Source organism: Chanodichthys erythropterus, chromosome 19 (genome assembly GCF_024489055.1).
Source record: "Chanodichthys erythropterus isolate Z2021 chromosome 19, ASM2448905v1, whole genome shotgun sequence".
Lineage (NCBI taxonomy): Eukaryota > Metazoa > Chordata > Actinopteri > Cypriniformes > Xenocyprididae > Chanodichthys > Chanodichthys erythropterus.
Genome location: NC_090239.1, coordinates 12,848,669 through 12,866,073, shown reverse-complemented (window position 1 = coordinate 12,866,073; position 17,405 = coordinate 12,848,669). Strand labels below are relative to the sequence as shown.

General features: G+C 34.4%; 1 protein-coding gene across 4 annotated transcripts in view; it reads left to right on the top strand.

The window, feature by feature from the left end:
- The first annotated feature begins 40 nt into the window (after positions 1–40).
- Positions 41–17,405, top strand: part of vti1a (vesicle transport through interaction with t-SNAREs 1A) — a 141,123-nt gene continuing 123,758 nt past the window's right edge. For all 4 annotated transcript variants that reach the window (XM_067370215.1, XM_067370217.1, XM_067370214.1 and 1 more), the window contains exons 1-3: positions 41–228; positions 7,359–7,417; positions 7,973–8,083. In XM_067370215.1, the coding sequence (XP_067226316.1) occupies positions 135–228; positions 7,359–7,417; positions 7,973–8,083 (264 nt within the window). In that variant the 5' untranslated portion in view covers positions 41–134. The remainder of the gene's footprint in view (positions 229–7,358; positions 7,418–7,972; positions 8,084–17,405) is intronic.

The following is a 17,405-nucleotide window of genomic DNA, read 5'->3' as shown; positions in this document are numbered from 1 at the left end:
GAAAGGGGTCGTGAACAAATTCTCGTGACACCACCCGGAAGTGACGCAGACGTCAATAAGAAGCAGACACAAGCAACAGTGTGTAACGCAGCACAGTTCATCCCTCTTTTAATCTTTTAAAACATAAATACAACATGTCTTCGGATTTTGAAGCGTACGAGCAGGACTTTGGCACCCTCACCGCGGAAATAACCAACAAAATTGGAAGAATACCCAAACTAGCCGGTGGTAAGTGGCTGTTAAATAAGCTCATAGCAAGACATTAATGTTAGGACGACATAAACAACTTATTTAATGATTCATTCTTGCTGCTGTTGTGTCAGGTTGGTATATTATTTAGAAACGTCCCATATCAATTGTCAACGAGCTATGGTTTCATGAGGGTCATGGTGTCAGCTATCTTGTGTGTCAGATGAATCTTCAGTGATGCCTGAAGATTCAGGATTTGGGTGACAAGGATCTTAGATGTCATGTTGTGTTTGTTGGAGTTAGAGTTTTTGGCTAAAGTAGAGAAGTATCCTAGTCATTATAAAGTGCACAGTATATAGTGAGACAGAGATGTAAGGTCCTGCTTTGACACCTTGTTTGTGTTGTTGTCATCACTGTGATTTAGACTGCCAGCTGTCATTTAGTTATTATAATGTATTGTGAAATAGACTAAACATAAAAAGCCATTATTCCCAAGCTGCTGTAATGAACATCACACAACAAGTTTTGTCCAGGAATCTTTTTCAGGCTAAAGACTGAGAGATGGGACAGGGAACCCCTACTTACATATTGCGTAAGACTGAGAGTTGCATTTTAATCCTGGCTATCTCAATACAATAGTATCAAATGTAATTTACATATTTACTTTTTGCATATACTTTAAGATGCTTACACTGCAGAGCCGTTAAAATATTCAGTCATAGACTTTTGCATTACATTTAATTGTACTTAATACATTTTAATTTGGGAGGAACAATTATGTAGCTGAACTTAATTCTAATATGCTGATTTGGTGGTCAGCTATTATCAGTTACTTTTTAGTGGTTATTATTATCAATGTTGACAACAGTTGTTGTTCTGTTTTTGTGGAAAACAAGATACATTTTGCTCAGAATGGTTTGATTAATAGAAAGTTAAATGAACAGCATTTGTTTGAAATAGATTTTTTTTTTGGACCATTATGTAATATATATCTTTACTGTCACTTTTGATCAATTTAATGTGTCCTTGCTGAATAAAAGTATACATTTCTTTCTTTGTTTTTAAATTTTACTGAACCTCAAACTTTTTAATGGTAGTGCATGATGATTTCCACAAAAATATTAAGCAGCAAAACTGTGTTTCACATTGATAATAATAATAATACATGTTTCTTGAGCAGCAAATCAGCATATTAAAATGATTTTTGAAAGATTGTGTGACACTAAAGACTGGAGTAATGATGATGAAAATTCAGCTTTTTCATCACAGGAATAACTTATATTTTAAAATATATTAAAATAGAAAACAGTTCTTTTAAATTGTGTTTTTACTGTATTTTTTTGTTTTTAACAAAGCATTAGAGGCATCTTTCAGAAACATAACATAACATAATTTTTCATTTGTGTTTGTGTTTCTCTAAAACCCAGTTCTATAATCAAACAATAATTGGTGGTCCCCCTGCAGTACCACCATGGAGCCCCTAGAGGTCATGGACCCCTGTTATATACTTACTAGGTCAGAATGCAGTATAATATCACATAGATGTGTACTCAGACTGTCAAATTTATGTCAAGATTTCTAAACATGCTCTATTTCATCAGCTGGGACTGTTTAGGATTGTGAGTTGTCCTAAGTCTACTTCTGTATCTGTAAAGCTACTGCCGCTTTACCTGTTTTTGTGCTTTTCATTTTGCAAATCAGACAAATGCGTTTCCATGGGAACGATGCTATGAGATGAGCTTGATGTTGGATAACTGAGAGACAGCTCAGAGTCTAAAAATAATCTTATTAAAAAATAGCATCAAACCTGTCTGTATCAAGGAAGGAAAATGTTTCACTTAAGGACTCATAAAGCCAATACAAATATTGCCGTGAATGACTTTACTATATTCTTTCTTTGATATCCCCAAATTATTATTTTTTCCTTCTTGAACCACATTCTTACTTGTATAAAACATTTGTTGACAAAGAAAAAGCCTCGTTTTTTTTCAGGCCAGTCTGTTTTTTCATAACCAGTGCTAATATTTCGCGTGTGAATTATTGATAATTTTTGCATTTGTCTGATATTATTTAGCTGAATGGTAGGATGAGAGTTTTGTATGAATAGATATCAGAAAATAAAAAAACATCTGAAATAGAGAATAAGATGAAAAAAATCTTAGCATTATATTTATTTATTTTAATATTTGTGTATTTTGCACAGTAGATGTTAATATCAACTTTATCGTTCAAATGTTTGGTGTCATTTTTAATGTTTTTGAAAGTTAGTCTCTTATGCTCACCAATGCTGGATTTATTTGATAAAAATAATATATATATATATATATATTATAATGATAATAATAATAAATAATAATAATAATAATGATGCCTGCAAGCTCACATTAGAAGTCTGGTGCTACTGCCAATTATAACAATAGCTTAGTAATGATAATAGGAGGGGCCCTATAAAATCTGTTTTATTTTTTCCCAAATTTTATTTTTTCCCAAATTCCGTTTTTTCCATTTTAATTTTTCTGGATTCTGTTTTTTTCCGTTTTATTTATTTTTTGATTCCATTTTAATGGTTAAATTAAATTTTAGTAATCAAAAAGCATGTCTAATTAATTGAATTCTTAAAAACAACAATATTAATTAATTAAAAAATATATTTTTATGAATTTTTTTGTTCTGTTGTGTAATTAAATTTTTCTGGCAATCAAATGAACGCATACCATTTAATTTATCTTTTAATCATGAAATTAAACTTTTTTGTCAAACAATGTGCTGCACAACAGAGCTTTACTGTTAAAATTAAAACATGGAAGAAACGCTGAGATTATTATTTAAAATATATTTTAATAATTTATTATTAAATTAATTTATCTAAATTCTACTGTACAACAGTAATATGTTTCTGTCAAGTTAAATCAAACTTTTATTTTGACGGTTTGCCTAGAGCTTTGAGTTTCTCTGTGTTTATGATGGTAGTTTTCTCAAATGAAGCAGTTAAATGCTGATGAAGTGACTTTCAGAGCAGCTCTGATGCGAGTCTGAAGTGAGACACAGGAAAGAGAAATAAATAATAATAACGCAACTAAACGAGACGAAATAACGTTATAACATTTCATCTCGTCTCGTTTTGGTCAGCGAAAATTAAGAGACATTTTAGCATAGTTTTTATTTTGAAAACCACATTTAGTCTCGTTTTTATTCGTCAACAGTATTGCACTATACGTTTAGTTTTAGTCATCATCACATGACCAGCATTTACGTTGCGTCTCGTCTCGTTTTAATCATAATTTCCGTTGACTAAAGCAACACTAGCTCCATGAAAACAACATTTCTCACTCATCGTGACAACTAACTTGTGCCACTCACATACCATACATGCGTCAAAGTAACCGGAGCAACTTTTCTCTATTTACGGATATGATGCATACGGCAAGTGACGTATGTAAGCAGGTTTCTTGAAAGAAAAAAAAAAAACATTCTGTAAGGTCTAAAACACAAACACTTATAATAGGCTTACTATTAGTGAATCAGGGTAAGACAAAAACACACTTTGGAAGAAGGATTGATGTTTTGATTCATTATTTTAATTTTTTGTTAATTTTGAACAAAAAAGTTACATAGTGTACCTTAAAGAAAAGAAAATCTATGATTGCTTGAAATCAGAAATATCTAATACGAGCCTTATGACCAAGAGAAATGTCAATGTTTGCTTGGGTTCATTGTGTCCAGTGTTTCTGTATACTTGTTTGCCTCTTTGACCCTTTTTGAACACTTCAGGGTAGCAAAAGTGTGGTTTTGCTATCCTCTGGAAATACTCCTCAGGATGCCTTTTGATGTTGATACAACTTTTTGTTTTGCTCACATTGTGAACTTCAGAAATTCAGTTCAGTCTCAGTTCAAAACTCACTACATAAATAAAATTAATTCAAGATCTTGTTCTGACTTTGCTGGATTGAAACTAAAAGTCAGTGCAATGAAAGGTTACTTTAATACCCTCTGGTGACTTTTAATATAAATGATTGCTTTCAGTCACTGTTAAACCTCAGAGGTCTGTCTCATAATAACCTGATGCAGTCGCTCAGTGCGTCTATTGTACATGAACAATAGGTGAGAAGGATTAATCACTTATTCAGAATCATACAGCAGCACTCAGTTCGGTGAGCGCTGTCAAACAATTGCACGCGCCATTGGCTTTTCTTTGCATTATTTAAGCACATTGAAAAGAATGAGAATGTGTAATGTGGTGAATTGTTGAAGCTTAAATTGCTTCTTCAGAGCTTGGCAGAAACAAACACTGTATCATCAGACCGGCCCACCACCAGCTGCTAAATGTATTTAAATAAGTCCACTGAATATGAACAAAGCCATAAACAATGCGCGCTCATTAGCGATCGCCAAACCTTCCTCACTGTTGCCAGAGGAGTTCGGCTCTTGAATTCAAATCTCAATTATGTCCATAAAAAAGCGCCTTTTCTCTTTCCTAGGTACACAAATTTGTTTGCGACCAACAATGGCAGCCATCAACAAAGTGGCTTACGCTGTTGTTCTCATGGTATTGTACAGTGTCACATGTGTAGAAACATTGATAAAAAACAGTGGACAGATATAATGCCCTTGGCCATTTTTTTTCGCTCAAGCCGACCGCATTTATTCACTTGAGAATATCCAAGATTTTATGTTGTGTTTTGTTGAACAGCGCAAAACTTGTAGTTGTGAAACATGAATTTGAAAATAATGCAAGGCCTTTCTCCATTAAACATAAATGCGTGTTTTGTTTTGTTTTTTTGTTTGTTTTTTTTAGGTAGATTTGCACAAAGAGAATGAGCTGTCAATCACGCAATGAAAAATTGAGCAAAGATGCATCTACAAGTCGAACTTTTCTCAGTGCATCGCTTTGCCCAAAGAGCACCTGACCTTGTGGTACTGCCCCATGCACCTGCAATAGTGAGATATATATTTCAACCTGCCCTATGCCAGGGGTGAATAGAGGCCCCAGTGTTTGCTCACCTTGTAGAGAATCGCCCCTGGCTGTTTACACTGTGTGGGCTGTGAGGTTGCACACAGATTTTAAAAATGGATTGATGACCACCAAACGACATTGGAAAGCCAAAGGGCAAAACAGAAGTTCACTTTAGTTTCCAGCTTATTGACAGCTTTCCGGTTTGATATCGCTTGATGTTATTTCTCCATGATTAGTGCTATCGCTTGGCATGGTTTGATGTGCTTCACTGGTCTTGTTTGATCAGTAGATGTTGTGATGTTCTTTCACAGGATTATTTATTTATAGCTTGTGTTTCTATCATTACAAAATTCATATTATGAAAAGATAGTTTTGGATACTAACTGGTCAAGACAGCATTTCAGCTGTTGTAAAATATAAGATGATCAAACAGGCACTATCTTCATGCAAAAGGATGTCACATAATGACTGTATTAATTGCGATTTAAAAAAATAATTCAGTTAATTCTTTAATTTTGGTGTCTTTTATTAGGGATGCACAACATATCAGCACCATAACGGTTATTGGTCGATTACTGGATATACACTATTGTTAACAAGTTTGAGATCTGTAAGATTTTATTTTATTTTATTTAATGTTTCTGAAATCTCTTATGCTCACCAAGACTAAATTATTTGGTAAAAAATACAGTAAAATCAGTAATATTGTCAACACACCAGACGCGAGACGTGATAAAGTCAATCAAAAATCACAACCAACCAGGAAAGCGCGGGGGCGGGCTCTGTTGGCAAGGAAAATGGATAAGTACATAATCAAATTCATTTTATTTTTTTCAATTTATGTATATTACACAATTTTTACCATTATTAAAAATACATACTGAGTGACTGAAACAATATTTGGCATAATACACTTGTTTGTTCACAATGGGTTGACAGTTTGAACGTTCTTTTGCCCATTTATTTATTTTCACGATCTGAGGTGAATTATCCACGGTTAATTTCAGTAACGTTACGGCTAACTTTACAAAGCTGAGAACACAAAATGATATTCAAACGCCATTAGACGTTTTTAACAAGTAATAAAGCACATAAACAGTACTTGTGATTATCATTGCCATACTTTTTGTTGTTCCCGCCGTGACGTCGCAGAAAAATAGAAACCGTTTCTAAAATGGACGTCGCGGATGGATAGGACTAAAACTCTGATTAACATGGAAAAGATACCTTTTATCGCGTGTCGCGTCGCGTGTAGTTAGGACACGGTGCAACTGTTACCTATTTTAATATACAGTCATTACACCAGTGTTCAGTGTCACATGAGCCTTCAGAAATCATTCTAATATGCTGATTTGGTGCTGAAGAAACATTTCTTCTTATTATCAATGTTGGAAAAAGTTGTGCTGCATAATATCTTTGTAGAAAACATGATACATTTTTCCCCCCAGGATTCTTTGATGAATAGAAAGTTTAAAAGTATGGCATTTATTTGAAATAGAAGTTGTAACATTATAAATGTTTACTGTCAATTATTTTTTGTTACTGTTTTCAATAAAAATTTGGACATTATAGTGCTATGGTGCCAAAAATAGCATATAAGCAGTTTATATTAGTTTTAGTGCATTTCATTTATGTATTTTTAGCAAAGCAGTAACTTTATAATATTGTCGTCATTGATAACATTTCACGTGGTTCTTTCCTAACAATACCGGAACAGCTGCAAGATCACAGCCTCTCTTATTTTTGTAAAACGCTTCATGAACTTGCTTGGAGGAGAGTTAGATATGACATATGTATTCATCTTCCAACTGATCATTAGTGAGGTGATGCAGATGCAAATTGGGAAAGGGAAATTCGGTCATTCTCTATACTTTGGCCTGGCTCGTACCAGTGGATAAAAACCAATACAACCTCATTGTAGTCATTCTGAGTGGGTGGCAGAACGGCAGAGTTTGGCGGAGCTGACATCTTTCTCCTCTTTTGAGTTGCCAAGAGGCGTCTCTGCGCTCCTTCACGAACTAACAAAGGCGTTTACACATGGAAAAATAAGACACATCAAATATGGATCTTTGTGCGTTGAGAATGTGTAAATATATCTTCAAATGCAGGCTTGTTTTTATTTGCTCCCTTGTTGTTGCGGGGGAGTCAGGCTGTTGTCATGAAGCACAGCTCCTCCATCCACTGATCAATATGTTTTCCTCTTTTTCTCTTTCAGAGGAGAAGACACAGCTGGTTCTAAATGTCGACAAACAGCTTGAAGAAGTCAGAGAGTTGGTGGGTCTTTGATCAGTAATTTTCACTCACTCGTTTTCTAAATAATGAATTTGGAAAAATTTCCCCCCTGCATAAACAACACCTGCAATGTCGCCAGTGACATGAGACACTCTTCATCTGGCTGAAGGCTGCTTGGTGCTAACGGTGTGATCACATCCACATAATGCGCTTTTAAGTGACACCGCGCGACACATTTCACGCCATTATTGGGGGAAGGCGCCGTGGCAGGTGCCGAAAGGAAGGATGTGTGTCGCATGTAAATTGTCCCATCATGTCATGTTGATTGGACAGTGTAAATCAGCGGGGCCCTTTTGTGCACGCAGGTTTGCTCACATGTGACACGGACACATGTCGTAGTTGTCAGAGCTCAACCGCGCCAGAGGTTTTAATGAAGCGACACCTCCTAACATGACTTGATTTGCCGGGTGCCTGAATCGATGCCTCTGCGCTACCTCTGTTTGACATTAAACTAGCGAGACAGTCTAATTGTTTTTGTATTAAAATGATGTGTGAAATAGTTTGCTTGTTTACACTGAATTTAATTGGTGTTTCTAGCTCGAGCAGATGGACCTGGAGGTTCGTGAGATTCCGATTCAGAGCCGAGCCATGTACAACAGCCGTCTGAAGAGCTACAAGCAAGAGATGGAGAAACTTGAGAAAGATTTTGTGAGTATTAAAACACATCCTTATACAAACAAAAAAAAGCATCACGCTTTTTGCGTAAATGCTTTCAATGGCCGTGTTCTTCTTCACGTAAGCACGCAAACATACACACGTGGCATGAAGCTTAGTCCTTCAACTTTAAAACCACCGAAGGTCATTGGCATTTCCACTGTGGTTAATTCAGAATGTATTTTTTGCAACTACCACTTGAGCCAAGGAGAGCAGAGCTGTATTTTTCTCCAGATGTCCTTGTTTAGTTATTCATAACTCTACCTGCCCATGAAGAATCTACCCCACACACATCAAACCTTAATGAGGTGCTTTTACTCTGAAGCCAAATTTTTCCTTTGCTTGTTTTACATCACCATGTTTGTCTTTCTTACAGCCATACTATGAAGATAGCCTTGCTGCTGACATGCCGTTAAAAATTAATAAATTAGTACACCCGTACTTTAATAATCTTATTCAAAAACACGTCTTTTTGTTTTTTCTGAAGTGGTCACATTTATGTTATTCTATTAGGAGAGGATAAACTGATCACACTAAACAAACTTTGATTCTTTAATGTTTGGAATATGAGGCGCTGGCCTTGCCTTTGTCTCGTGCAGTTTCTGAGACCAGGTAATATGCTACGTTCCCTGTTTCTTGTAAGCACTTTTGCTTTTCAGTGATAATATAAATATATATTTAGGTTACATTTTATTTTAAGGTGATGTTGTTTGTTACAGTGTATTTACACAAATAAGTACTATGCAATATTAATTAGCTACATGTACTTACTATAGGGTTAGGATTTGGTTTAGGGTGTAACTTGTAACTTATTACTTTAGTAAGTACATGGAACGTGTACACTATGTCACCTTAAAATAAAACGCTACCTATAATTATATGAAATATTTTTTATATACACTCTAATAAATGCTGGGTTAAAAACAACTCAAGTTGGGTTGAAAATGGACAAACCCAGTGATTGGGTTGTTTTTAACTCAGCGGTTGGATTAAATGTTTGCCCAACCTGCTGGGTAGTTTTATTTAACTCAACTATTGTTTAAATATTACTATATTGCTTGCGTAAAATAAAAATGAAATGTTGGAAATTAACATTTATTAATATTTAACAAATAAACATTTATTAATAAGTTTAATGAATGATAATTAAACAATAAACATTTATTAAATTGCTTGTAAATAAATGTTCACCTTTTGATTATTCTTGTTGCCTCTAGTAATTATGTGTGTGATTTTTAATGTCCAACCTATTCTGGGTGCATTTTAAGGCAGCCATATTGTAATCTTTAAACAATAGTTGGGCAAACATTTAACCCAACCGATGAGTTAAAACAACCCAATTGCTGGGTTGTTTGTCCATTTTTAATCCAACTTGGGTTGTTTTTATATATATATATATATATATATATATATATATATATATATATATATATATATATATATATATATATATATATATATTTACACTCACATATCTTGAGAAAAGTATAAATATATTTACTTGTATATTTATAAAATAAATATTTATATAAACTAACTAACTAAATATAGTAATATATTAATATACAATATACTATATATAATATACTAAACCATATATAAATTATCTTCATAATTTATTGGTGGATAATTGATTGTGCTAACATTTTAATAGAGACTATATTTATTTATTTTATATATATATATATATATATATATATATATATATATATATATATATATATATATATATATATATATATATATATATATATTGTTTTTGGGAATATCACATTAAATTGTTTTAAAGCATTTCAGTACCTCTATAGCAATCCACTTCATTAGCTTATGCCACCATATGAAGTCTCAGCACGCAACAAATTCACTTCATAATTTCTTTCAAACTCAGCACCTGCACCTAACTCAAGGTGCTCTTGATATCAATTACCAGATGGCTACGGCATCCACAACGATTCCAGAAAGGCTGACATAAATGAGGAGAGTTTTGAAAAGGATCTTTTGCCAGTGATCTGATGTTGTGCCGCTGTGCTGATAGCTCAGATCACAGTGGAGATCTCTCGTCTCCGAGGGGCCGCACGTTCCTCACTGTGGGCATTTAATTGGCCGATGATTAATCTTTAGCTTCTCCCTCTTGACTGTTGCCGTGCTTAATTATCATGCAATTAACACCCGCTGTGAAAGGGTTTAGTGCACCGTTCATGGTTGCATTCCTTTGCCTTTCACCTCATTTTTTTTAGGTATATTTCTATGCAAACTAATCATGGATATGCAAGATGTTGGTTACTGTTAACATTTTCAGCCATCATTTATTTAAAATGTGTTTTGTGCTTTCCAAACTCAGTAGTTTGGAAACTAATAGATCAAATGTTTTAACTTTTTGTAGAAATTAAATTTCATTGGGCTCGGTAGTAATTCTAATGAAATGAAGAATATTACATTCATGAAAAAGGTAATCTTTACCTTTTTATCAGACAGGTGTTTATGCATTTTTAGAATGAGATAATAATTGTCCTGATTGAAAGCCATTTTTCTCCTTGGTTCTTTGAATTTCTATGCATTTGAAGAACAGATCCCCCTGAAGCCGCCAGTGATAGCAAACCCCAGAAACTTGTCCTAAAGCTGGGAGATTCAGCTGGCTCCTCAGAAGTGCCAAATGCTTTAGCGTGGATGGCTTATCCTCTCTGCCACGCAACGTGAGCACACACGCACACTTCTAAGAGGTGTCAGGGAGAGGGCCATCGCTGCTTTCTCTAAAAAAGCAGAGGCTTTGTTGTGCTTCCACAGGAAATCAAGGCCTTGTCTTGCCCTTCCCCTCCTCTGGCCTCCCTGGAGCTTCTCTCTCTTTACCCCCGCTCGCACTCACCCGTTCACCCTGCGGTTTGAAGTCTTCGCTCCATTCCACTCGCCAGACTAAGCCTCCTGTTCGGCGGCAGACGGGGACCGGCCGACCTCTTAACCCTGCCATTTTTCAAGAGAAAGTAGGCAGATATCAGAAGGACATCCCGAAGGTATGCTCGCTTCATGATGGCTTCATTTTGATAATGGGGGCGCAGGGTCTTAAAGCCAAGAACCCCTGCGGAGGCCTTATATTAGCAAAAAGGCGAGAGCACTAAAGATATGCTCACAAAACAATAAGTTAAAGCTTATTTTTGTTAGGCCGAAAGTCAGTCAGGGGCCGTAAAAGTCAGTGCCTCTTAGCGATGCTTTTGATTGGTCAAAAAAAGTAATGGAGGCGTAATTTAATGAAACCAGTTGGGGAAAAAAAATATCTCTTCAAAGCAAGTGAAAAGTTTTTTCTCTATGCCTTGATATATCAGTCTGCTCTGTTACTTATACAAGGCCTTACAGGATCCACTTTTTTTTTTTTTTTTTTTTAATTTGTGTTAACTGACAGTATTGATTCCTTATCTTTACATTAATCCCCCCCCCAGTTTTATTTAACACAATATTATAGAACATATTGAATAAAGGAAATATGGGCTTACATAACATTCTTGTTATACAAAGCTGGATATATTTTAATATAGAAAAATATTTAGTTGTCTCATTGATAAATACAGAGATGATAAACTAGCTAAACTGCATTATCAGGCTCAATTCCTGGTTCTGACACATTTCCTTCTATGAACGACAGATGGCGACATTGTTCAAGGGATCAGAAAGAAACCATTGCTCATCATCGCTTTTAGGCAATTGCTAATCAAAGCCGTTTTCTTAGATATAGGTAGACCATCCGTTTCTTTTTGACTTCTTTCCTTTGAGGAACACTGAGATTAAACACAGTGAATATCCTGGGTGATGGGGGTACTTGTTTGCTCATTTAGAGGGCAGGAGCTTGTAGGCAGAGCGGTTGGGGTCTGGGTGAATACTTGAGAACAGGTCTTTCCCACCTTACTACGCTCAAAGACTTCAGCTCAAGTGTTCTGCTTTGCTCTCAGCACTATAGTGTTTTAATCTTTGTTAACTGTGTTCTTTTAATGGACTGACTTCTGAGACTTAGTTTTTTTTTTAGCAACTATCATCACATTTGCATAATAATTTATGAATGTGCAGTTATTTTAGATATTTTCTAAAAAAAAAAAAAAGAAAGAAAAGTTATGTAAAAATAAAATAAAAATGCAAATGATGATTATTATTCCTAATCTTTATTTAGCTATCCTAGTGAAAAATAAATAAACTAAAATGTATTTGAAATACATTTATTTCATGCTTTAAATACATTTGCATATACATACCCCGCAATTGCACTTTTAGTATATTAAACTGCTAAATTGGAATAACTAATTTGGTACTTAATGCACTTTGTGCGGAAGTAGTGCTGAGGTCCAACTAAAGATATACTTAAGTATATTTGAGTGGAACTATTGCAAGTACACTTTAAATATCTTGCATTTAAAGACCGATATTATTAAAATATCATACAGTCCTCATCAATAGTGACATTAAAACACATTTTAGGCCTAATGTTAAGAAATGTGCATTGTGCACAAGTATTATTTATATTGCACAAGTATAATTTAATTATAATTTAGGTAAAACTTTACAATAAGAGTCATTAGTTAAACATTAGTTAATGTATAAACTAACATGAACTAACCATGAGCAATACATTTGTTACTGTATTTACTAATGTTCGTTAACGGTAGTTAATGAAAATACAGTTCATTGTTTGTTCATGTTAGTTCACAGTGCATTAACTAATGTTAACAAGATTTTAATAATGTATTAGTAGATGTTTAAATTAACATTAACAAAGATTAATAAATGCTGTAGAAGTGCAGTTCATTATTAGTTCATGTTAACTAACGTATGAACCTTATTGTAAAGTGTTACCATAATTTTTATATCAGTAAGTCTAATGCGATATATGTTAATATATTTGAAGTGTTTTTTTTTTTTGTTTTTTTTTTTTACTAAGGTAGTTTTTCATTTTTAAATAAATTGTGAGTAGCATTGAGCTTTTGTAACCTTTTTTGATTACATTAATGCAGTGTTTAATAGTAATAATTTTTACAGGTGTGTTTTCTAGATATAGAGAAAATGATGATGATTTTTATGGACAGTGATGGAACTCTCAAGCCATTTGTTGTTTAGCTTGTTAAATCCATGATTTATTATGGATGATTCTATAGAAATGGTATACATGTTTTTTTTTGTTTTTTTTTATAATCTTTGTACAGTCATGTGACATATTAGATATTTGAGAGTTTATCTTATTTTAAATTCCATGTTCCTATTCAAAATTGTGGCCAAGTGAAAACTGCATTTCTGACTCTAGCTTTTAGTATTTGTTATTTAAGAACCTTATTGTTCGTCACTTTGGCAATGCTGAAAAAATTGTATTATCATGAAATGGCCTTGAATCAGTTCAGATTGTTTACCAGAGAAGATTATATTTTATAGGTGTTTTGGTTGTGAAGAAAGCACAGATAATCGTAAAGAAATAAAAGGAATATTAAGGTTAATACACTATGAAATAGTGAATTATATAGAAAGTCTTTCAGTGAAATTGAAGCTCTGTCCTCATGTTTTTCCTTTATATCTATTTAATAATTGTTTAAGAATACATTTTGCAGAGTTTTCTCAGAGGTGGCTGACCTCAATAGTATTTTGAAAGGTTTAGGGATTAGATACTATGACCAATAACATAAAAAAACATGAACATGACCATGAGTTTAACCAGGTTTATTGAAGGCATTATTAACAAGTGTTAAGTGTAGTCTGATAAGTTTACACGTACAATTGTACAATGTGACCTAGTTTTCCAATGGTAAATTTGCCCTAGTCGTTAAAAATGTCAGATTGTTGGCAGCTTTATTTATTTATTTAATCTTTTTATTGTCTCATAAGGGTAAATGGATGTCTTTGAATGATTAGTGACATTTAGCAAAAAGTCTTTTTGTCAACTGACAATTTTAAATGACAAAATGACTGGTCAAGGTTCAGGTCACAGATTCTATAAAACTTTGCTGGAGTTTGTTAAATCCTTTCAGGGGTTTGTTGGATAAGTAAACTGAAAACAGGTTTGTCAATCATCTTGATGAAATCCACTGACTTCAATAAAACTTTGTTGCGCTTCCCCAAGTTAACTTTTAATCGTCAAGCTCTTCTCATCTGTAGACTTGTTGCAGCCTTTAGTGCGCTATATCAAGTTTTACACACAGTTGCTTTCCAAATAAGCCTTTTGAATCTCTCGGAATCAAAACTGAAAACTTGTTTCTTAGAGTTATACAAACCAAGTCATCTATTACAGCAGCTCCCACAAAAGAGAAGCATGACAGACATACTTGACCCAGATGTTCGACACTTTTAATCGCCTTAAATTAGAGCCGAATATGCACTCTGAAAAACTCTTGATTGTTGTCTGATTGTTTCATGGCACTAAGAAGGTAATGCAGATTAGAATAGTTGTGTCATTTGAGTTTAGCAAGCCTTCTGTGATGGCCAAGTCCAAATACACTGCCTGATTACAAACCTTCTGTGTTTATTATGGAAATCTCAAGGATTGATGGGATTCTTTTTCTGAGATGGTACCGGTTTAAAAAGGGACTAAATCAATCTTTTGAACGTGTCTTTTATTATGGAGTTGTTTTACGCGGGGCGTCTTGCGGATTGGTTGGTACTGTGAGATGGGATTGTGTGGCTTTACAGAGATCAGGGCTGTGGCGCGTGCTCTAATCGCAGTGATGGGACGATGATGAGGTGAAGGACTGTGTCACCCGAAGGAGAAAATCAAGCCTCCATGGCTGGGAATGAAGAGCCCATGTTCTTAATAAGAAGTGGAGGTTTTCTCTCAAGCTAGAAAACTAGAACCGAATTTTACAACATAATATTTGGACATTTTATATGATTTATGAATTAATATTATTTTATTTATAGAAAAAATGTGAAGTCCATGGCTGCATTCAGTATAACATAAAAATAGTATTACAATTTAATTGTATATAAAAGGAATATTTATTTCTAAATAACCTTTTTTATTTAATTTTTTTATAAATACGTAAAATAAAATAATTTTGGTCACACTTTGGATTAGGGTCCAGTTCTCACTATTAACTAACTATTAATTATGAATTTTTCCTCAATAAACTCCTAATTACTGCTTTTTAGTAAGGTAGTTAAGTTAGGGGATTAAGGGGTGTAGCTACAATTCTTCATAAAAGTATGAATATTTATGTAATGTGTTGATAATTTTGCTATGTGTTTTGGTTGTGTATTGTTTATTTTAGCTAATTATTTATTATATATATTATATATATATTTTAACTAATAATTTATTTTAACTTTAGTTAATGATTAATCTCCTATTTGTCTCCATAGTTAGCCGTGACACAGATCAGGTAGTTTAAACAATTCCATGTGTCTGTGTGTCTGTTTGAGAGTGGCTGGAAAATCAGACACAGCGGAGCTGTCTCCTCTCTCGGCCCGTTCCTATCGCTCATGTAAAGTGAAAGTGACATGTGACACCCGCGGAAAATGATGAACTGACATGAGGGACGAAAAAGGGTGACAAAAATTTTTTGATTTGCCAGGCCAGCTTAAGTATGAAAAATCATGAAGTATTTATGAAATGTATTATGAATCATTGGCTTGTTTTTTCCTCCTCTCTTTTAAAATGCACGCCCCGAAGAGAGAGAGAGAGAGAGAGAAAACTTTGACGTCTCAGATTCTATAGACATCAACTTGTCCTCCCCTTTAATGGAGTGATATATGAGTGATATATTTACAGTGCATAGGAAATCTGTAAATTATTGCTAGGTTTTTTTTCTGTAATGAGTATGAGAGAGTACTTTTTGGTTTTTCAGGGAGCATTTTGGTTGAAATTATGGTGGTTGAAAATGATGATGAAAGTAGGGTGGTAATTAGCTTTTTGGCAAATTTGAAATTTATTGTCACATTACTCTTTTTAAAACATAGAGCTTAAAGAGAGAGTAGGTCCACTTTTAAAACTTCTAAAAGACTTTTAATTCTGCTTTTTCCTTGCATTTAAATGTTTGATTAAATAATTTTAGAGTTTTGTCCAAGCTTATAATATTTTTGATATTTTAAATGAATATTCTTCCTACATAATGCAGGGGAAATTTGTTCTGGTTTAAGATGAAGTACATTTTTATTTTACTGTACTTTTATTTTTAAAATGGTATTTTATCATTCAGTGCTGTTTTGTTGCAAGTTTATTCTATTTTAAAATATATTTATTTTATCAGATAGAAATATTTGTACTTTTTATTTTAAATCAATCTATAATATAATTACAATATTATTACTTTGTTAAATTAGTCAATTATATAATTATATTTATCAATTCCCTCATACACACGATAAAAATAATGCGTAAATGAGTTTAGAGATCATCTCCTTTCCGACAGAGATATATACAGAAAGGATTAGCAGAGGCCACGGGATAAATATCTTGTCTTGAACTTCCGTCTTGAGCTCTATTGTAATGAATGGTTGCAGTTGATTTCACAGGACTGCACTTCATTATGACTGTGGATGAGGCCTTTGTTTAAATCTCCATTTGAATTTGGTGCACATAGGGCAGTGACAAATATACATACATGTATAGAATTAATGATGTGGTTAAGCTGCTGTGTGTGTTTGGGTATTTTTATGCTAATGACTCGAGCATTCATCCCAGACAATAGTCACGTTGCGAGGAGAAGAGGGAGAGACCGAGCGAGGCGTTATTCAACGTGTAGCCATTCATTCCCGTGTGTATTCGCACACAATAATAGCATATAAGATCGGCTTTCTTTATGACTGGTTGCATCGGAGTGTTCTTAGAAGAGACACTCACAACAGACATCAGATGCTAAATATGGCATGAACTTAGGTCGGAAGAAAAAACAAAAAAAAATTTTTTTTTCTCCAAAAGGAGAGAGTTAGATGGAGAGAGAAAGACGGATCGGGGGAGGTGAAGAAAGACAAGAAAAAAAAAAGAAGTTATTTTCTGTGCAGGGTTCAGTGAACCATATGTAGGTAGCCACAGGCTAATGGGCGATTGGTCCCTGGCTCGCCAGGTATCTTGTGCCTCAGAAATCCCTCCTCCATTTCCTCTAATCTCACCTTTTCTCTGGTGCTGACCCAGGGAGGCCCGTTTCATTCCCCACTGCATGCCAGAGGAGAGTGCTGTGATGGGAGCCGGCCCGGCCCTGCCAGCTCTGGCAGTCTCCCTCCCCACCGGCTCTTCTCTATTGATTTCTCCACTCTTGCCTAGCCGGGGTCTGCTCTACTAGTGCCCGCACCGGCCCTGCTCCCAACCCAGCATTAATGTGAGAAAAAGCTCGGCTGCCAGAGAAACGGGCTTTGATTT